This window comes from Epinephelus moara, chromosome 20 (genome assembly GCF_006386435.1).
Source record: "Epinephelus moara isolate mb chromosome 20, YSFRI_EMoa_1.0, whole genome shotgun sequence".
NCBI classification, from domain to species: Eukaryota; Metazoa; Chordata; class Actinopteri; order Perciformes; family Serranidae; genus Epinephelus; species Epinephelus moara.
In genome coordinates this window covers 30,218,029-30,238,474 of record NC_065525.1, presented here as the reverse complement: position 1 = coordinate 30,238,474, position 20,446 = coordinate 30,218,029, and the positions used below count along the sequence as shown (strand labels likewise).

At 41.1% G+C, this 20,446-nt stretch overlaps 1 protein-coding gene across 13 annotated transcripts in view; it reads right to left on the bottom strand.

Moving 5' to 3' along the window:
* The window catches only part of LOC126407451 (pleckstrin homology domain-containing family A member 5-like), a 116,595-nt gene that overhangs the window by 41,291 nt on the left and 54,858 nt on the right, over positions 1 to 20,446 (bottom strand). For all 13 annotated transcript variants that reach the window (XR_007571792.1, XM_050072337.1, XM_050072324.1 and 10 more), the window contains 3 exons: positions 12,076 to 12,159; positions 1,361 to 1,481; positions 1,105 to 1,209 (listed from right to left, as the gene is read on the bottom strand). Coding sequence is in view for 12 of the 13 variants with exons in the window: in XM_050072337.1 (XP_049928294.1) it covers positions 1,105 to 1,209; positions 1,361 to 1,481; positions 12,076 to 12,159 (310 nt within the window). In the remaining variant the exon portion in view is untranslated. The remainder of the gene's footprint in view (positions 1 to 1,104; positions 1,210 to 1,360; positions 1,482 to 12,075; positions 12,160 to 20,446) is intronic.

Below are 20,446 nucleotides of genomic sequence, written 5' to 3'. Positions count from 1 at the left end.
AGAAGTGCCAAAAAAAGTTCTGTGACAAGCCACTTGAGGCTGGCTCCAGAGGCGAGTCATTCCCCATAGACCTCCATGTTAAAATGACCAACTTACAGCAGAAATAAACAAGTTTACAGCCTCTCTTCCAAGTTTGGTCACTTCTGGCTCCAACAAAATCAAGATGGCAATGGCCGAGATGCTGTATTCCGAATTTGAGGCTTCAGAACCTGAGTCCACAAACCCATGGGTGGCTGCGTCCATTATTTTACACAGTCTATGACTAACTTCAATTTAACAAGACTGTACAGCCACGCTAGTGGCTCTATCAAAGTAGTAATTGCAGCTAAATGCATCTACTACCTTGTTCACCATCGTAGTTTAGTGTCTTAGCTCTGTCTTGAGGCAAGTGTAATGCCTCAAGTGAAAAATAAATGTGATCTCCAATGTAATATAATCTGAAAATAAATGCACACTGTAACACTTTTCCACCTGAGCTGCATGCGCCAGTCCATCACAGCACTAAAAATTTGAACAGGATTAATGAGAATATCAGAGACACACTGGATACTATGGAAGAAAACTTAAACATAAATTATTAATGTTAAATTTCTCTGTAACCCTGCATGCGAGAGAGACTTACTATTCTTATCCCAGTAGCTAACGTTAGCTATCATGCCACTCCAACAAGGGCTCCGGTGTGATCCTATTCCTTTCAGTAGCTTTATAATCCAGCCTTAAACTGCTGTGTCTTTTTGGAGACGTAGTTTTATAAATCCATACTGATACTGGATGTCTTCTATGATTATCTGCTTTTCTGATTAAAAATAAGAGTTGACAAATGTTTAACTTTGGGTAAAACTGCTTTGGTCCTCGCTGTCACCAGTAATCCAAACACAGTGGTGAAGGGGTGGGACAAATACCACAAACACAAACCATAACAGAGGACAAATACAAGTGCTGAACGTGCAGCTTTGTAAAAATAACACCAGCAATTATCAGACAAATGAGAATTTCTTTGGATAAGAGCATATCAACCAACTGCACAAAATGTACCAGCCCTACTAAAACTGATAACTGAAAAGTTACCCACGCTGCAGTCTGAAGTTTTGTAATCTTGCTCACCTGTTTATAAAGCCAGTTCCTCTTGACTACTGGGGCACTGGGATTCCTCCTGATGGAGTTGGATCTCTTCCCAAAGTTGTGAATTTTTTTTGAAGGTCTTGAGGGCTAGAAACACAGTATGTAAACAGCAAAATGAGCTCAATCCAAACACACACACACACAAAGTCTAGACTTTCAGACTTCTAGACTGGTTTTCCATTATTTTCCTAACTTTACAGACATGCATGATTATCCTGTCTTCATGTGTGTCACTCACTCTTCCTGCTGGACTACTGGGGTTTGCGGCGTAGTCCGAACCGCCTGTGTAGTTGGAGGCCTCACTCATGGTGCTCAGTGGTCGTTCCTTCTTCTCATTCGCCGGCGCTTTGGAAGCAGATCTAAATAAAAGACACAAAGCATGCCAAGAGCATATAGGCAGATCATCAGTTAGAAATATAGACTGCCGATTTATGTCTACTGGCCTCGATTAAATATAAAAACACAAAGAAAGGAGAAAAGTAGAATAGGAGGAAGCAGACTTTATTGTCTGTTCCCCCCATTCCTCTGAAGTCCAACCTCTCAGTTATAATGAGATCTCAACATGGGCCTATGAATCAAGCCAATTACTCCCACCATGTCACTGCAGATACATTCCCAGTTGTCTAACAGCTTTAAATGGTTGGCAAAGCCTGCCTGACATATTGAAATGCAGCAGTTGCAGCAGTGAATCAGGTCAGGATCCCTCTGGAAGACAAAACATTTTCAAAGCAAAAGCTGAAAGCATACTGAGTTCAATACATCTGCCATAGGATAGAACACCTTGTGAAATAAGTTGTCCCTGGCCCATGGAGATGTCCTATATTTTTTAGGAAGGGAACAATGATGTGGTCTGGAGGGAACAAGACAGGGTAAAGCAGAAATGCTGCAGCAGTGGAAAAAAATGTAATCTCTCAGATAAACTGGTTTCAGGTCACTGAATAAGGACACAAATTGCCAACCCTGCACTGCGAACTCCCCCAGCTAACCTGCCTGTTTGATGAATGAACTAAGGTTCATGGACTTCACATTATGTGGTACCATTCAGGATAAATGAGGCTCTCATTATATAATCAATCCATTTGTGCATCATCTACATGCAAATTTCCATCCATCCTGTACCACCTAGATCAATTGTTCAATCTATCCATCTGTTAGAGACGAAGACAAGACCACTGACAGTCCAAAAAAGGAAACTCAGAGTCAATTTAGAGACGGTTTAGCAATTCAGACTCCATGCTGTTAAACTCAAGGTGCACAAACACGAAAAGGGATCACAAGGGATAACATCAGCTCAGCTCACAACAGCAGGCAACACACACAGGATGTTCATTCCCGTGCAGCACAGTGACAGATCTGTTACTACCAAAGACAGAACAATGACAATCACAGACTGACTCTGTCTTACCTGGACTTAGAGGAAAAGTTACATGCTTGTTACGAGGCAAGGCTGAGCAACATCTAAACATTATGTACTTCAGATCTTGCGGTTGTTAAGTCATTAAGAGCATTTCATACATGGAAGAGAAGTTTTCTTATCGTCAGAGTTGACTGGCTGGCTTATGTGACTGGTTTTTGTGTGGCGATGACTCATCAAGGAAGTCATTGGGTGGACAAGTGGGTGACTAATGCACTCTCCAGTTGAAGTGCACACAATTTTCATCTCACTACTCCGAAATAGCTGCTTGTGCAGAGTGATAAGTAGCCACTGAGATTTGCCGTCTTCTCCATCTAATGATCTTGCTCAAGAAAATGAGTTCCTGGGATTTTCAGCACTTCCAGTGACAGGCCAAATCCTAAGTGAACCATAATCAATGGTGTGTCGAACTGCACGAAAAACACAAAGGTCTGGAGGGGTGGGGAAAGTGGACCGACTTTGTTGTGAGAGAGATGTTGCTTTATTTGATGCTCAATTTGGCCAACAAACCATTTGCAGGCTCTGAGCTGCAGTGTGTGTATGTGTGTGTTGGGGTTTGGTTAATAATTACTTTGGGCCTGATAATCAATCTGCGAGCAGCGAAATTGAAAAGTAGTGGGTCTGTCAAATTGGCTGCTTTAGTGCAAGAGCTGGCCTGTGTCTCCAGGCAGATAGAGAACAATGGGAGAAATGATGCTGCTTTACAGTCCTCATGCACTTAAAATATCTAAAGCAGTACAATAGATTTTGTAGTTCGGTGAAAAATAATCATCCACAATTTTTTTTTTACTGTACTACTCAAAATTAGACGATAAAATGAAAAGCAACACTGTGAAAAGAACATATAATAACGACATCAGGGCTGCCCCCCAACAGTGGACCAAACGTTAGTTGACCTGAAAGGTCATTAGTCAGCAAGATTTCATTGGTTGCTTGGTCGCAGAAAAAACAAACAAAAACAACAACAAAAAAAACCAAAACCATTAAACTCGATTAGGAGCTGCGCCCTGTCAAAATAAATCAAAACCTTAATTTGAAAGGACAGACACAGGAAGAGGCCATGCTCAGCAGTCAGATGTTACAAACCAATCACAGTCGACACAACTGATAAATACAGACAAGTTGATCATGTTAGTGCAGGGCTACCCAGAGCTTTACATCTGCTCCACGGACGACAGGCCTACACACTTACAAACAGTGCCTGGAAGAAGATCAGCTCTGCACTCAGGATTTCAGGTAAATAGGCTATATGATGCTTGTTAAGGTTGCTTAGAAACTTCTGACGCAACCTGCCGCTGCTCTTGAAAGCTGACACAAAAAAGGCACAAGAGTAGCACCCAGGCCACACAGGCTAGTTAATAACATGTCGGGCAGGAAATCCAAAGTGTGGGATCATTTTGAGAAGGTGAAGGACGAACCCAAGGTGATATGTAAACTCATCTTCATTGGTCGACTACAAACATGACGTATCATCTGAAACATGTTAGTAGCTACATGCCAATTAGCCACTTAGCGCAATCATTACTGCTTTGCCGACAGCATCATTAACAGGCGGCTCGCTCAGTGTGTGACGTGCACTTGTAGATAAAATATAGGCCTAAATTAATGAAGGTTCATTAGTATGGTTTTGTATTTCTCTTTAATGTAGCACAGTGTTAACAATGTGTCTGACACTATTCTTTCTCACACCTTCAACTCACACCATTGTGTTGCCCCGCCCAAAATATATCATTTAGTAATTAAACTAGTATCTGAACATGCAGGCGACTAGTCGACTAATGGCCCTGACTATTTGTCAACTCGGAAAATTCTTGGTTGGGCGCAGCCCTCTGTTCACTATAACAAAGAAAAGCAGAAAATCCTAACAATGAAGCTGCAAGTCGGTTACTTCTGGCATTAGTGCTCAAAAACAACCTTAACAATTAATCAGTTATCGAAAGAGTTACTAACTAATTGATCAATTGATTAATTGACTGTTCCCTTCAGCACTAGTTTCCACTCACATCTAGTAGGCTTGTTTCAATTCCAATAACTAAATGAAATCCTGTGCCAACACAAACGGTTGTAAATACAGAGAATAAAACCTTGATAATGTAAATTTTACTCTTCAAAGCATTCCCCGTCTGGGCCTCTCCGGATTTTTCTCCACCACTTAGAGTTAACACAATGCGCACATGGGAGGTAGACCACCAAATGCTTCACATCTATATTTCAAATGAAACTTTATTCTAATCTGCTTTCTGTAAAATGTTCGCACACCATGCTGTTTCGAGTGTCTGTCTGCTTTAAATTACTATTTTCTTGTTTAGCTCGGTGCTCATCTCCAGACAGCACTAGCTCACAAAGGATATGACTGTGATGTATGAACAAAGTACTAGTTGTAGCAAAATACCAGAGCCAAACAACAACCATCTTTGTTTTTTTACCACAGCTAAATGACTACGGCAAAGTCAATAAATCTCAAATCAAAGCCTGAAAGGCCCCAAAAACAACATTTAATTACTAGATCTACCTGCAAAGCCGGGAAAAGGGACTTGCTGGCTTAGTTCATGTGCAAGCAATAAAGCATGGGTTTGCCCGAGCATCAATCTGCGAAGAGACACTGTGGACAGGTTACATGTCCATCACAGGGTCAACACACGGGCCCACATATCAAGGCTAACCCACATGCATTAAAGTGTCACATCACTGCCCGGTCCTGCATGGATTTTGTGTGCCTGTGTGAGTCTGTGTGTGCAAAAAGAGTGAGGGGATTACACTGCCACTGAAGCTTGGCGCTCTAAGCACACTGGGGGGAAACGCTGAACTGAGCGGCTGAGGGTGCATTTTAAAATGACCACACAGCATTTCTAAAGAAATAAGGGTGCTTTCAAACACTTTTGTTAGCCCGTGAACCTGACCTCTATCTTTTTTCACCAACAAAGGACTAGAAGATCAGGCAAGCAAATGCAGATCAAGATATCACGGTATACATTCGTCACAGGTTCAGAGATGCAGCACAGCACAGAGCTGGGTGATAAACCAAAAATGTACAGAATAGATACCATCATTATTCACCAAAGTAATTTGATTCATGTCGCTGTGTTCTTTGCAAGTGTGAAGCTTTCAAGAGCTGCCTCCTCGAAAAACTCCAAATTATCACTTTGGCTCTAAATTGTGTTTCATATCAGGCAGCACAGAACATTAGTGCTGATGCTAAAACTTTGATGGATTAGCATTTTTAAAACAAGACTGTTCAGTAGATTTTGTTATGCAGATGTACAGCTGTCCTGTAGGCCTGATGGTAGCTACAAAAAATATTTTCAATATTGAATTGTATTTGTAGTAGTAGTAGTAGAAGTAGTTGTAGTAGTTGTAGTTTAGCAGTAGTAGTAGTAGTAGTAGTAGTAGTGGTAGTAGTAAGGGCCTGTCCCAATACCCACACTTCCCCTAGAAACACCCACTTGCACTTGGTTGTGCGCGTTCACGTTTAGGCTAGTGGTGTCCCAAAACAGAACTGAGGTAATGGAAGTGGTTTCCAACACTTAAAACCCGCCCTAGATTCCAATGGAGCCCCGACCCATACTTTCAACAAAGTGGAAGTTGAAATTTCCCAGAACACCTTGCAAAGTCAGCAACTTCGGCAAGTTTTGGAAAACAATGTTACTATATGATCGGAATGTAGGCTATACAAACAACAGATGGTTGGACTAGGGTAAACTCATCAACAACTCGGTTGAACACAGCGTCAAAATATTTCAACAAATCGACTTACCCGAACAAAATCGGTCAGAACTAGAAGACGTCGTAGGCGCTTCCTGTTTTTAGCATTTCTTCTCCGTTGATTCATCAGACGGAGAAGAATAAACATAGAACATGCCACAACACAAGCACTGGAGCCGGCATTTTCATTGCGTCACTACTACGCGTGATGTATGCCTGCACGTTGGCCACGCCGATTTGCATTAAGTGGTGTCCTATTTCTTAGGGAAAGATCTCTACCCTAATATTTCTCACTTCCCTCATCAAGGGTTATCTCGCAAATGAGGGCACTCAATACCAAGTGGAAGATTTAAGGGGCAGAAATGGGACAGGCCCTAATAGTAATAGTAATATTAGTAGCAGTAGTGGTATTTATATTTTTATTCACTTCTTCAAGTAACAAGTAAAATTGTAAAACTGCCATGATATTGATTTTGTCACATCACCCAGCTCTGGCATAGCAAAGGAACAGACAGAGTCAGGACTCTTACCTGCGTACATGTAGCCTGTACATCCATAGGGGACAGAGCATGAAGGGGTGTTCACAAAGTCAGAGATTTTGACAGTTTGTCACAACAAACACGTAAGTGAGCTGTGTACCTGCACAGAGTGCACAATGATTGAGCTTTCTGATGCCTTTTCACTCATTATAAACCTTTTGTTCGGATCCTACAACCAAACAATGAGCATATTTTTGCTTGCTTCCTGGGAAATCAGTAAAACTGCCAACAAAGTGAACTGAATGTCAGGAATACAAAAGATTTGTCCAAAAGCTCAGCTTTCATTGAGCATGTACAGCTTGACCTTCAGCTCAGGAGAAGTGAGTAATGATCTCCCTGAGGTTAGTTGTTCATTAAGGTTTAGATGAACACAACAAGCAGTTCAGACAGTAAAGTGCACCTTACAAGACTTTGGAATGCAAATGCATAACAGGTCATCAGGCAAAACACCATTCAAAACACCCACAGTCTGTTGTTAGTGTGCAACAACAATGAATATTAACACACAGACATGTTCAAGTGTTTTACATAAAGAAAACAAAAAGGTGGAGAACACACAGCTGTCCATTTGCACCTAATAGTGAATTACCTGCTAAACGCTGGGTGACACAATTTCCCACAATTCACACTACAGAAACAGAGGAAAGACAGATTTGTTGAGAGTGAAAGTTCAGATGTTTTGACCAAGGAGGGGTTTGAAAGACTCGGTGTACAGTGGCAGTTTATTGTGTTGTTATGTTCACTGTATGATAACCATCTCAGAAAATATTACGGTTTCACGGTATCGCAGTATTATAGAATTATTATTATCAGTCAGAATGACCCTTTAATGAATGAAAACAGGCGGATTAACTTTAGTTGATCAAATATTTTATAACTATAATTGAAACTTGAAACCATTTTTAATTGAAGTATGTGTAAAGAGTCTTGAAAATAACTAAATTATGGTTGAGGTTCTCCTTCCAGTTGCATTTCTTTTCCAATATCGTAGATTCATATCATTGTATACCTTAAAACTGGTATATTGCTGCGACCCTAGATTGTACTTCAGAGGGTAATGTGGATAAAATCTCTTATCACAGTAATGTAATTTTATATTATTTATTATTAGCATTATAAATACATGTGGTAATAATAGTATATTTTCATGGATATTAATTGACGAATTGTTTATAAATACAAGAAACTAGCACCTTAAGTGGTCTAATACACTGAAATATATTAAAGGGAAAACTACCACAGCATAAACTGCATGGAAAAAACTTTAAATCATTTTTACAGCATTTCAAATTGTCCTATCACCCAAACGGAATTACACTGAACATCATGTTCTTGAAATAAGTTTTATTATTGCAGACGTGGTCAGATCATGTTTTGGTAAACATGCATTACATGTCAGTTCTACAAATACCTCCTGTCAGCTTGCACATAGTCATGCGGACCACTAAAAATAGGCCCAGACATGTACAGTAATGACAGTAGAATGCTGTGGCATTCACCGAGGTGGGTAAAGCCACTTGTCAAAGTCAAGTCAAAGGACCTGAGCCATGACTTGAGCAGTAACTCACACATCACAGCATAGCTGAGAACATAAGCATGACTGACAGATGTAATGTAAAACTTCTATAACCCTTAAGCAATGTTAAAGCAGATTAGGAGAGCCTAATGCACAAGTAATATCTTAAATTAGTCTCAGTAACAACACAGTGGCATCAGCACTGTGTGTTCCTACCATGCTGTTATCCAACTGTGGGCTGTGCACCAGCTCCACTTTCGCAAAACTAAACTGACAGACTGAACCTTGAAGTGGAGTCAACAATAACTGTGACAAGGGCAACAAGACCCAGGCATCACTGATGTGTCTGTTGTGGTTGTGTCCAAGGTCGAAGCAGTTTTGTTTATCTACAAAACATTTTAAGGATGTGCTAGAGTAATTTTTTACTGAGCAGATGATTGAGCGTAATCAATTATCCTTAACGGTGTATGGAACAGCTACATTATATTCGCCTCTCTTTAGCCTGTTGCTTTTCCACTGAAGGCTGCCCCACACTCTCACAATTACGCAATTCATCATGGACGCGTGAAGTTTCAAAGACTGGGATAAAACTGGAGTCTTAGAGTAGAAAATAATCTGTTAACTCAAAACTAATCCATCATATGAATTATTCATACGTCCTTTTTAGCTGTTTTGTTTGTGTGCTTGCGTTACTTGTATATATCTTAAGTTGGGTTGAGTTTCTTTATACGTTATACTAAACTGTGATGGTGATCATGCCAAATTTAAATCAAATTTTGTGTTTTGGGTTTACTTAAAGTGCAGAGCAGATTAGGCAGTGATTTCCAGCCTGGCCTCTTTATCCCCGTGGTGGCTTAAATCCGTCTTTGCCTTTTATTACTCGTCCAGGGTGAAGACTTCCCCCCTTATTACTTTTGCTAAAACAGAGCCAACTGTTGGATGAAAATGCACTGTAATAAACTTAAAAATAACAATGAGTCAAGTAGCGGGTTTATCACTTTGATGCTGCCTTCCCAAAGTTGACCTCTAGCACATCTGATACTCATTTTGCAGATTATCATACGACAGCAAAGCACTAATTGCTAAATTAGATATCATCTTGCAGCAGCATGTTGAGCCTCTCAGAGCGAAAAACAGCAGAGATGTGAGAGTAACACAGTGAGGGGAGGAATGTGTCAAGAGAGTGCAGTGTGACAGTTCTGGCACAACAAGCCTCCTCACAACCATTTTCCAATTATTCTATCTCTGCTGAACAAAATGCAGCTCATAAGAGTTTGGTGAGACAAAACAGCTCAATATATCATATTCTAGTAAAACCAGGATTTGCATTTCTAAGCCACATATTGGAAAAATGCTGAAACCGGTGCCCATGCTGAGCCATCAGGGAATTCCTGCTCCACTAGTTACTGGACTTTGGCCATAATTTCCCACATGGGAGTAAAATTTCATGCCTTGAAGCAGAACATATTTCAATCAGCATCAATTGCTCAATAAAATAAGTGACACCAGTTGTGCTGACATCACTTCAGCGCAATAATATAACATGATGGAGAATCTGCTATGACAGGGTGGTTTCTGAAGGAAGTGAGAAACTGAGTGGAGCCGACACAAGTTGCACAACATTAAAGCTGTAGTTTTTGCCGTATCTGCTGACACTGTCACTGCATCCACACAGTAGTACATGAGACACATAGCCTGTGACAAAAACTCCTGGTCCTCTGCCTCCTTGTAGTGCTTCTAATGGGGCTTACAAGAATCCACCATGGTTTAATGAAAACAACCAATCAGTGCCGAGGAGTCTGTCAACAATGTCAATCACTGCTAGTGAACTGTGGTCAAACTGTCAAACTAGGCAGCACTGATCAAAAATGAATCAAGATTCTGTTACTGTGTTACCTATTTCATGCCTCAAATAATTTCAGAAACATATTTTAGTGTACTGTTTAGCTGTGAAATGAGAAAGTTAGTTCCCAAACCAAAAACTGTCGACTAAGTAGAGCAAAAGTTCTCATTTTACAGCTAAACAGAAAAGTACGGGTGCTTTCACACCTGCCCTGTTTGGTTCGATTCAATCGAACTCAAGCTCATTTGCCCATTAATGTGGTTTGTTTAGGCAGGTGTGAACACAGCAATGGCACTCGGGTGCGCACCAAAACAACTGGACCAAGACCCATTCCCGTTACAGATGAAGTCTGGTGCGGTTAGTCTGTGGTGAGAACGTGTTCCGACCTCGACCTGAACCAACTGCAGTCACATGACACATTGTTTGGGTTAAACATGAGCATGTTACAGTCCTGGAGGATTATTAATGTGCGCCTCCTCCTGTACTGCCTTAATATGCACATTCAGCACATCCAATGCATCAAAACATTGTTTTCTAGTTGGAGCCGCACCTCATTTTCAAACTGTATGGTTTGCCTTTAATGAACAACGCAAGCAATATTATACGCGATGACCAGCACTAAAATCAACCTGCATAGTTGTCCCTCCAAAGTGTACTCTTCAACATTTTGTTTACTTCCTGGATTTTTCCCACCTGGAAATTCTGACGGATCAAGAGCAGCTTTCTCGCACAAGGCATTTTATCTGGTCCGCCTGTAAATGTTGACATGAGAACACGAACCAACTCTAGGCAATTATGCAACTTTGTAACAACATTAGTCCCTGATTCAGACCAAAGCAAGACAACTCTAGGTCTGAAAGCACCCTAAATATGTTTCTGAAAACATCTGAGGCGAGAAATAGTCAGTGCAGGAACAGAATCTTGATTCATTTTTGATCAGCACTGCCTAGTTTGACAGTTTGACCGCAGTTCATGCACATAAGAGACTCCTTAGCTGTGATGGATTCTAGCAAATACCACACGAAGCACTAAGAAGAGGAGGAGCAAGATTTTTTCACAGACTGTCTGTCTAATGTACTACTGTGGGGATATAGTGACAGTTTAAGCAAATATGACAAAAACTCATTTTTTTTTATAAAAGTTACCAACTGTAGCTTTAAGCTAAGATGGTTAGGATGGTAGATGTGGGAAGTGTCATGGTGTGGGTTGTGATGCAAAAGTCTAGCACATGTATATTTAGCACACTTACGGACAGGAACATGGAAGTAAATTTAAGTGGGATTCTGCGAAGGTGGCCAAAGTGGGAGTACTGATGACTCCTGAGATGGAAAGAAACTGACTAAGTGTAGCCTGACAGATCGGAGGAGTCCTTCTCCTTGAAGTGAAAGTTCAAGATGACTGGCCTCTGATCCAGTCATGTGGGCAGACATGTGATTGTTGTTGTGCTGGAAGCCGTGTAGATGATCACATGGATGTAACACTGTTGGGCGACATATCTTTGTACTTATGACAACCGAAAAGTCCACGACCTCTTGTGCAGGTCAAAAAGAGGGACGAACTGTGAATCACTGCATTCCCACTAGTTGATGTATGCCTGATACAATGGCTTTTTGTGTCAGCCCTTAGCATCAAGGGCTGGCAATGGCACAGCAATTATGTGATAAATAAAACCTGTTAAATAATTTGAGTAGTTTCTCAAAAGTGACACTTATATTCAGGGGGTTCGTTCTTACTTCTTAGGAATTTGTTTATGAACATAAATAAATGAAGAAGCACTGACTAGAAGAGGTTTTGAACTGAGAGAGCAGAACTGCAAATGGAGGGTAGCAGGGTGCAGACTTGTGCAATGTTGCCTTACACATTAGGAGTTGCAACAGCATACTGTAGTGTTCAAAAATGCTACCCAGTGGCATTCTGAAAGCAGAAACAAGAGACTTACTGTTCGTTGACGACAAAGATGCAGTTGTCTTGCGAGGGTAAGCTTGAGACAGGATGCTTGCAGGTCACCTTCCGCTCATTGTGACTATTTAGGAAAGAGAGGGGAAAAAGGGGAGAAAAATAAGAGTGATCAATGTTAGAAAGCACTACCGACACGTCAGTCAAAGTAAGTGCATCAATAATACTTCATCTATCTTTAAAAACTGTGCATTGACATGCCGTTTATTGGACTTAAAACCCAAACATGTTTTCAAAGAGCTGCAGCAGTAACGGCTTGAGAGAACTCTTCACATGCAAAACATGAGAGCAGCTGAGGTAGTGTTTGTATTGGCTGAGTAGGAATGGGAATACTGAGTGGAGACAGAACAGATATGGAAATAATATTAGCAGGCTGTGCCAAAGAAGATTTTCATCAATCAAAACGCTGGTCCAAGCTGTAGAACTGAAAGCTGGTCCTGCCAGACACACTGTACATTGGGTCAGTGTGACACAAGAACAAGCATGGCACTGGGACTGTCACGATGATTATGTTATCAACTTATCCTACAACATATGGAATGACCTTGATCATTTTGCTGCCCTTGATATTGCCTGTTGTGTTTACATGTATGTTTGCTTACATAACAAAGTCACCAGCATTTTAGCCAACATGTGGCCAGAGTAAAGAGCTGGATTTTCATGACCCTTATAAGACTTGGGTGCAGCCAATGTCCCCTTTTTGCCTCTCTACCCTATATTTCAGAAGAAAAATGAAACAATACTCCAAAGACAACACAGCAGAGCTTACCTGTAGCCTCATCTGCACTTTCTGAGTGGAAGAGGCACAGGTCAGACAGTCGTTAGCTTGCCAACCCCTGACAACAAGCCAAAACATCTGTAGATCGTGGTTCTACCCTCCTACAACTTCATTCTCCACCCCATAAATCCACCAGCAAACCACCCAGCTCCCAGGCCGGCAGCACACGAGCCAGATAATGGAGGTAAGTGCAGTGTTCTCGGAGCTTCACTAAGCTTTTCTATTAGTCACAAAAGGCATCACTTGGTTTTGTTTCTGTTGGCCGAATGTAGTAGTATCAAAATAGTAATTTTGGGCTACTCCTGTAAAGGTTCTTTCATTTTATACATTCATTCATTCTCCATAGCCACTTATCCTTATCATGTTCACACCTACGGGCAATTTAGAGTCACCAATCAAACTAACATGCATGTCTTTGGATTGTGGGAGGAAGGCAGAGTACCTGGAGAAAGCCCACGCTGACACGGGGAGAACATGCAAACTCCACACAGAGGGGGTTCCCCATCCTGGGGTTCAAACCGCCCAACCTGGGTTCAAAAAAGGAACCCCCTTGCTGTGAGGCAACAATGCTAACCACTGCACCCCCATGCTGCCAATTTTAAATATGCTTTCTTGCATATCTTAACAGGTGTTAGTCACTTTTTTTTCAAATATGTTACATATTTGTTTCATCTTCTAATTCAAATATCTGAATATTCTTAAGAATTAAAAGTGAGTTGCTCTTTGAAAGGGTGTACTTGCATTATTATGCTATCATCGTTATATCAGTAGCAAACAATGGTCTCGAAATGACAAGAATATCAATTATTGCAATTACTTCTGGGACAATTAATGGTCCAACAAAAGAAGTTATTGCGACATGCCTACATGGCACATGAAGAACAGAAATACCCCAAGACAAGACAAAGTATGACATAAGGACCCCCAAACAAAAGCAGAAAGGTGATACAAAGGGTCCACAGCAAAAAATACCTCCTACCTTTTCAAATAAGAGCACTAGAGCTTTAGCCTTTACAACAAAGAATACACAAGAGGAAAAAGCACTAATTAGACCGAGATCCGTTTATGCCAAACTCAAAGCCTATTGCACCTTCAACAAAACATAAAAATTACCAAAATCTACAGGCTGCAGCAGAGCATCCTACACTCAGCATCTAATGACAGAGGTACAGGAGGTGCCACCCACTCATCTTGTTGGCTAATTACAGCAGCCCACAGTCACTTCCACCCTAACGTGATTAGAGCACCAGGACACAGACCACACAGTCTTTGGAGAGGAGCTGTCCAAAGACTGGGGCCTTCACAACAACAGCATCAGCTTTCCAGTAAAGTAGAGCCTGGTTAGTGTTGTGTGTGTCTGAATAGCCTGGAAGAGGAAGTCTCTAAATTTTCCAGTAAGAATGACAAGCGCCACTGTTTCTCACTATTACTGGCGCTGAATCAAGTTTTTGTTTCAGCGTTGTCATTGGTACAGTGACTCTGCTGCTAAATTTGCTCAAGATCCAGATCCAGTTCATCAGCTTCATATGTCATCACCTTCAGAGATAGAAATTCGATGGCTATTTGATTATACTGTCAGTGAGTTACACCGATGGGAGGTTCAGTAGCAGTAGGGTGTTATGTTATTGATATATTAATCAAATATACTGACAGCAGTAATCATTAAACAAGACATTAGATGATATGAGTTGCATGAGCTGCAGTGTCAACAACACTCTTCAAAGCTACTACTCCCTTTACTGGACAGTTATTCTATATTTCAGCTCAGTCAGGCTGAACTATAAACAACAAAAAGTCAAGCTACAGCCCAAAAATAACAGTTTTTAAACATGGGGTACTCGTGTACTGAAAAGAGCGAATACCGAGCATGAAATGGGGGGTTTAGTTTCAGTTTAGCCTGGAGAGCAACAGTCTCCACAGCTCTGGTCTATAATTACTGGAGGCACTGTTGGCAGCAGAGCACTCTGTGCGGTCTTTGGGCAGACCAGCGGCACCATTTTTCTTTGGTATCCCTTCACACATGCCTATACTGCTCTGCACATAGGTTGGCTACAGATTTAGGAGAAGAAAGGAAGTCTGGATAGGTATTTATGTACACGGTAGTGGGATGAAAGAATGATGTTATGCAGGACTGTGGATGGGATTCAATAATCAGTTCCAAACTATCCAGTACTTGAGAATCTTTTAGCTTTGATACTCTTAAAGCATGCACCGCAAGTTTGCTTTCATGTGGTACTTCAGCCAGAGCTAAAAGAAAGAGAGGTTTAAATGTAAGGGTGCATTTTGCCGACCTATTAGTTGGCAATGCACGCCATTTCATTAGAGGAAAGTGTTTGATACATCCTAGGTTATTTAAAAAATAATGATTCAATTATAGCAAATCCCTCCACTGTATCTACTTTGGTATTATCTCTATAGAGTGACTGCTAATGCATCCATAAAGAACTGTCCACTGTAATAACCCCATATGGGTACACTGCCTTCACTGCAATAAAGTGGAGTGATGTACTATGTTCAGGGGTGTGGAATGTCAAGCAACCTAGAAACTAAGCAAAAAGGGATCTGCACATATGCATATTTTTAATCTTGCTTAGGAATATCATTACATTTTCAAACAAGTAATAACTTTCTGTACTGACACTGAATCAGATAACTTTGTGTAATATGGAAGGATAGATAGTATTGCCATTGCCACTGCTGCTCGATGCAGTTTTCAGTTGCCTTCAGCTCAGTATTTTGGTTTGGCATCCACAAAGTGAAGTTCCAGCAGCTCTAAATGATGGTAGAGTACTGTAAGCATGTGTTCTCAGCACACAAGCTCACACAAGTCAATAGCACACTACTTGCCAAATCAAAAATGGCAAAGTAAACACAGACAAAACAAGTCAAGCATCTACTGTAGCTAACCAAAAGCCAAAGAGAGATCAAGACATCTCTCTCAGAAGTAGGGAGACCAAACCCAACCAAGGCTACGGGTAGCTACAAAGCTCATTTACATACAACAGAGAGACAGCACATACTCAGTCTATAGGCCTTTTTACACAAAGATCCTGCATTAATGCCACAACAAAGTCCCTTCATTACACCAGCTTTGCTTTTTTACACAGAACCAAACAGCGCGACCATAATGCCCCGCCAGTGTGTGATGTAAACAACAATCCAACATTCCAGAAGCAATGGAAGTGTGACGGCATGTGTTACTAAACAGCATCGGCCTCTGGTGACATAACATACGTATCAGCCAGGCAGGGACTTCCAAACAATTACAACAGGCTAACAGGGCAATAACAATCTTTTACTATCCCTGTTGTATGGTGGCTGATTTCATTCTCTGCTTGGAGGGTAAGGAGCTACTGGAGCTCACTGTCTCCCCAATGTGCGGACATTTTTGGTTGCTATTCTTCTTTCAGTTAGCTGCTAACTGCTTCTAGCTGCTTTTTAAATCTCTCGACACTGAGTTGCAAGCATAATACATCATCCAGCCACTCGTCCCGCCAGCTCACACTTTCACACAGATGTAGATTTGGCTCTGTTGCCACCTCTGCTGCAAGTAAGGGTTTAAAGGCAAAACAACTCCACTCCCTATTCTGTGTTTTTACCTTTCATACAGAATGGCGAGGTGGAATAATGGCGTAACTTTCCAGTTTTGAACAGGCTGTGTAATAAGAGCTGGCACTAAAAGAGGGCTGATGCCCATGTAGCTCTGTTTCTTTTTCTGCTTCTAGCAGGTGTTTGCTAAAATATTAGCCAAAGGAACTTGATACTGGAACTTGGCATTGGCCCAAAACACCATGATTAAAAGAAACCCCCCATTAGCAACACCTGTCTCTGATGGGACACTGGGTCAAAATAGATATTCCGACTGATGTGGGATAACAGCAATTTGGAAATGTATTTTCTGGAGCACTGCATTAGATGGCTTTTTGATATTTGTTTGATAACCTGCCTCGTGAATCCTGATCATGTATCCCCGCCAGCTCACAAGTACTAAAGCTCATCCTGCCCACTGACCTCCCTGTGCAGAGGGCAGACATACTGTCAGGGTAATTTCCACTTTAAAAATCAATAAAATGTCACATCAAATTTATTTAAAATAAAATTCAATGTTTGACGTCAAGCAACTGAAGCACAGTTTTATCTGTTTCCACGCTACAAACAGACAAACCTGAAATACAAAGGATGTAAATCGTATTGGCTAAATCAAAGTGTTCAAAGCTATCAGTTAAAATGTCACCTTCAAAATGAAGTTGATGAGGTTCTTAGAGTTACAACTACAAACTAAAAGGCCCTCCTGGCGCTGAGAAAGTTTATGCAGATGTGTTGACTGACACGTGTGCGAGGTCAGTGTTTTTAAGAGGGGGCTGTGTGACATCAAAGAGTTCATATACCTATAAGGACGGAAGTTATTTGAGAAGGTCCTTAACATTCCCAACATGATCCATGTGGTATGGGAAGACAGTGAGTTCTTGAAAGTCAGTGAAAAACATGGGGGCTATGAAGCAACACGATTGCTGTGGTTGTGTGTAGGCCAAAATTGGCAGGATGAGTAACAGTAATACATGTTTTCCTGTTAAGTAGAAAAATCTCCTTTTGGACAACCTACAAAAGTAGACCATGACAGTCAGTGGATGTCCCCTTTTGAACTACACTTAAAGCTATTTTGCTATCCTATTGAAATTTTACAGTAGTGACATTTCGCATGTGACAGGCTTGACGCTGCTGACGAAAAGGATGAAGGCATCCCACATTGCAGTAACGGATATTATTCACAATCTCTTTCACTGCCTCCACATGACATCAACACGGTAGCTGATTGCAAATATGACAGGATTATACTGCAAAACAATTATTGACAGGATATGTGGGTTGGCTGCCTTGTCTCACACAACATAAGGGCCCTTTGAAAACATCACTGGATGATAATGTAATCAAAGTTGATTACAGGAGCCATTGTTACATCAAACTCAACTGATGCCGCACAGCTACCGGCTCAAAGACAAATCTCCTTTTGAGTAAACATGTTTTTCAAAGTACCTCTCTCTGCTAATCTTAGTTTACAACAGCATTTGTGATGGTCACACATGCTCAGGAGGATGTGGCCTGTGGTCACCACAGTCAAGATTAAGTCAGCATAAAATCACGGGGCTGTACCGTAAGGGGAGCATATGGTAACATTTCTGCTTAAGTAGAGGGCAAAAACATTGTATTCCCTTCGTTTAGGTCAGAATTTCTTGTTTTCCAGAGGGAGATGTTGATTTATTGGGTGGGTAAGGGTGAAGGGCACCAGGAGGTTCTTTGCCTCTTGACCTCATATTTTAAAGTGAGGAACTGGGAGCGGCAGCAAGAGCTGACCACCCTGTCGTGAGGAGTGTTTTCAGGACTGTCCTGTCCACAATAATTAGCAGTGAGCCTCAGTAATGAAGAGCTTAAGGGGCTGGGGGTCAGCACCCCACAGGCTTAGCTTTTATTGTACTGGGTGGGTCTTTGATCCCCCACTCCCCTTCCACTACAGTTTAACCACAAACAACTGAGAGGTTCCAAAAAGGAGCTTTACATTGGAGAGAAGGGGAAAGGTCTACGTGAGTTTTGACAAGGTATCGTTGGGATTTCACACCAGAGTTTGGGGGTTCCCCCCTGAAAGCTCCCTTATGTAATTATTTTACTTGAAAACTAAACCTGGGATTCAGATCTTTGCTCAATATATTTTTAAAGAAGTGAGGTGGGGGCAAACATTTGGTTTAGCATTCCACCTTCATCGTGTCATCTTTGAAGCCAAAAAAAGCAGTTTAATGCTAATGTTGGACCATTTTCACTGAGAATTTATCTCTGATGTTCATTCAACAGTCTTAAGTTCATCAAAAACAAAGTTGTGAGAATGTTGAAGCTCTAAAATCATTGTCAAAAAGTCTGAACTCAAAACCACCTCTCCCTCAGCTTCTTTATTTATTTTAAAGTACAGAGGAGTAAAGCTATATAAGGAATGTCAGATCGGGACCCGTCAGCCCCTGAAGAGTCACTGTGGGGGTACCTACCATAATTACAGCCTTACATTGTAGAGGACAAACAGAAGATGGAAGAAACAATGAAAACACAACTTGTGATTATTTGTTTTGTCAAAATGTTCAGTGTGGAGTGACTGTGCAAACTGGAGGGGATTCCCTCACGCTGAGTGGTGTCAAAAAACTAAAACAAAATTTCATCATAATGAGTCTGAGCTGCTGTAGCTAATTTGGATATGGGGGAGTTAATGAAAACAGCTTTTAAAACCAACTTTGCAACTTCGCCTCTCTAATACCAAACGAGCGAATGGAAGAGAACCTACGCTTTATTAAATGGAAATGAGAGTGGGAGGAAGATTTTGACTCCTGTGAGAATTCGAGACACTAAATCACATCCATTTATAACTATCTGACCACTGTGAATTTTGTGCAGCATCGAGGAAACTGACTGGTTATCATCTTTGAATTAGGAGTTAGTTTCTTTGCTCTAAAGGCCTCTAGACACCGGGGGGCATTTTTTGTGCGATTAATTCACAAGTCAAAATATATTTTCGAACTCTTGTTTTTGTCAGGAGTACTTTCACACAGAATGTGAATATTACACAATGAAAAAGAGACGCATTTTCTCTCATGTTTCAGTCGATTTTCTGAGCTTTGTACTGCGAATAAAGACATCAACCGATCACATTGGGCACAGCCTATATGCGGAGGCTCTGTAGTCTGAACCAAGACGGCCAACTTTATTACTCCGTTCAATCTTAACAAAGGCAATGCATAGCAAACCCACTCCGTCTGTTCTTACCTTTTACAATGAAAGCCCTAGACATATACACTGCATATCTGTTTACCAGAGTGAACTCAGTTTCACTCAAAGCATTTCACTAAAAAGAAACTCAACAATGTAGCGTACAATAGCTTAGGCTATACAACAATTTACCTCAAACAGACTGCCAGTAGTTGTTGCAAAATCACATCAGTGCCAGTGCTGCAGTGTGTCAAAGACTGTTTCCCCAATGACATGTGTTTCCCCCTACCTGAACCTGAACCAACCTTGTCCCCAACCCTAAGCACCAAAGGGGGCGCCACAAATTAACAGTAAACCTTTTTGACAGGGGTACAGACTTTGTTACAACATCGACAAACCTATTTGCACCAAAACCTTTTATCGAACAAGTGTTGCGACTATCGCTGCCCATGTGAACTGTTTAGAAGTAAAATATTCGCAGGTATTTTGTATGTTCACGCTGGTGTTTAAAGGCCTTAACGCTTGATTTGTAGCTGCTGTAGATAAAAACAGTTCACAGTCAAATGCAGCATGTCTTATATTACAGGATCCTATTATCTGGAAAACAGTCCTGCTGCTACAAGGTTCAAGATCTGTGCTTTTAACTACTGCTTTTTAACTTTGGGAAACCTCAAGCAGAGGAAGCCATGCCTTTCTGTTTGTCCTCACAGCTCCTATGGATAAATGCTGCCTTACCACAGCAAATTTCTCCTAATAATCTTTAATTGAATGCCCTTCAAGCTGCTTCAAGACCTTTAGTGACTGGGCACCCCACTGTACAGACTGTACAGAA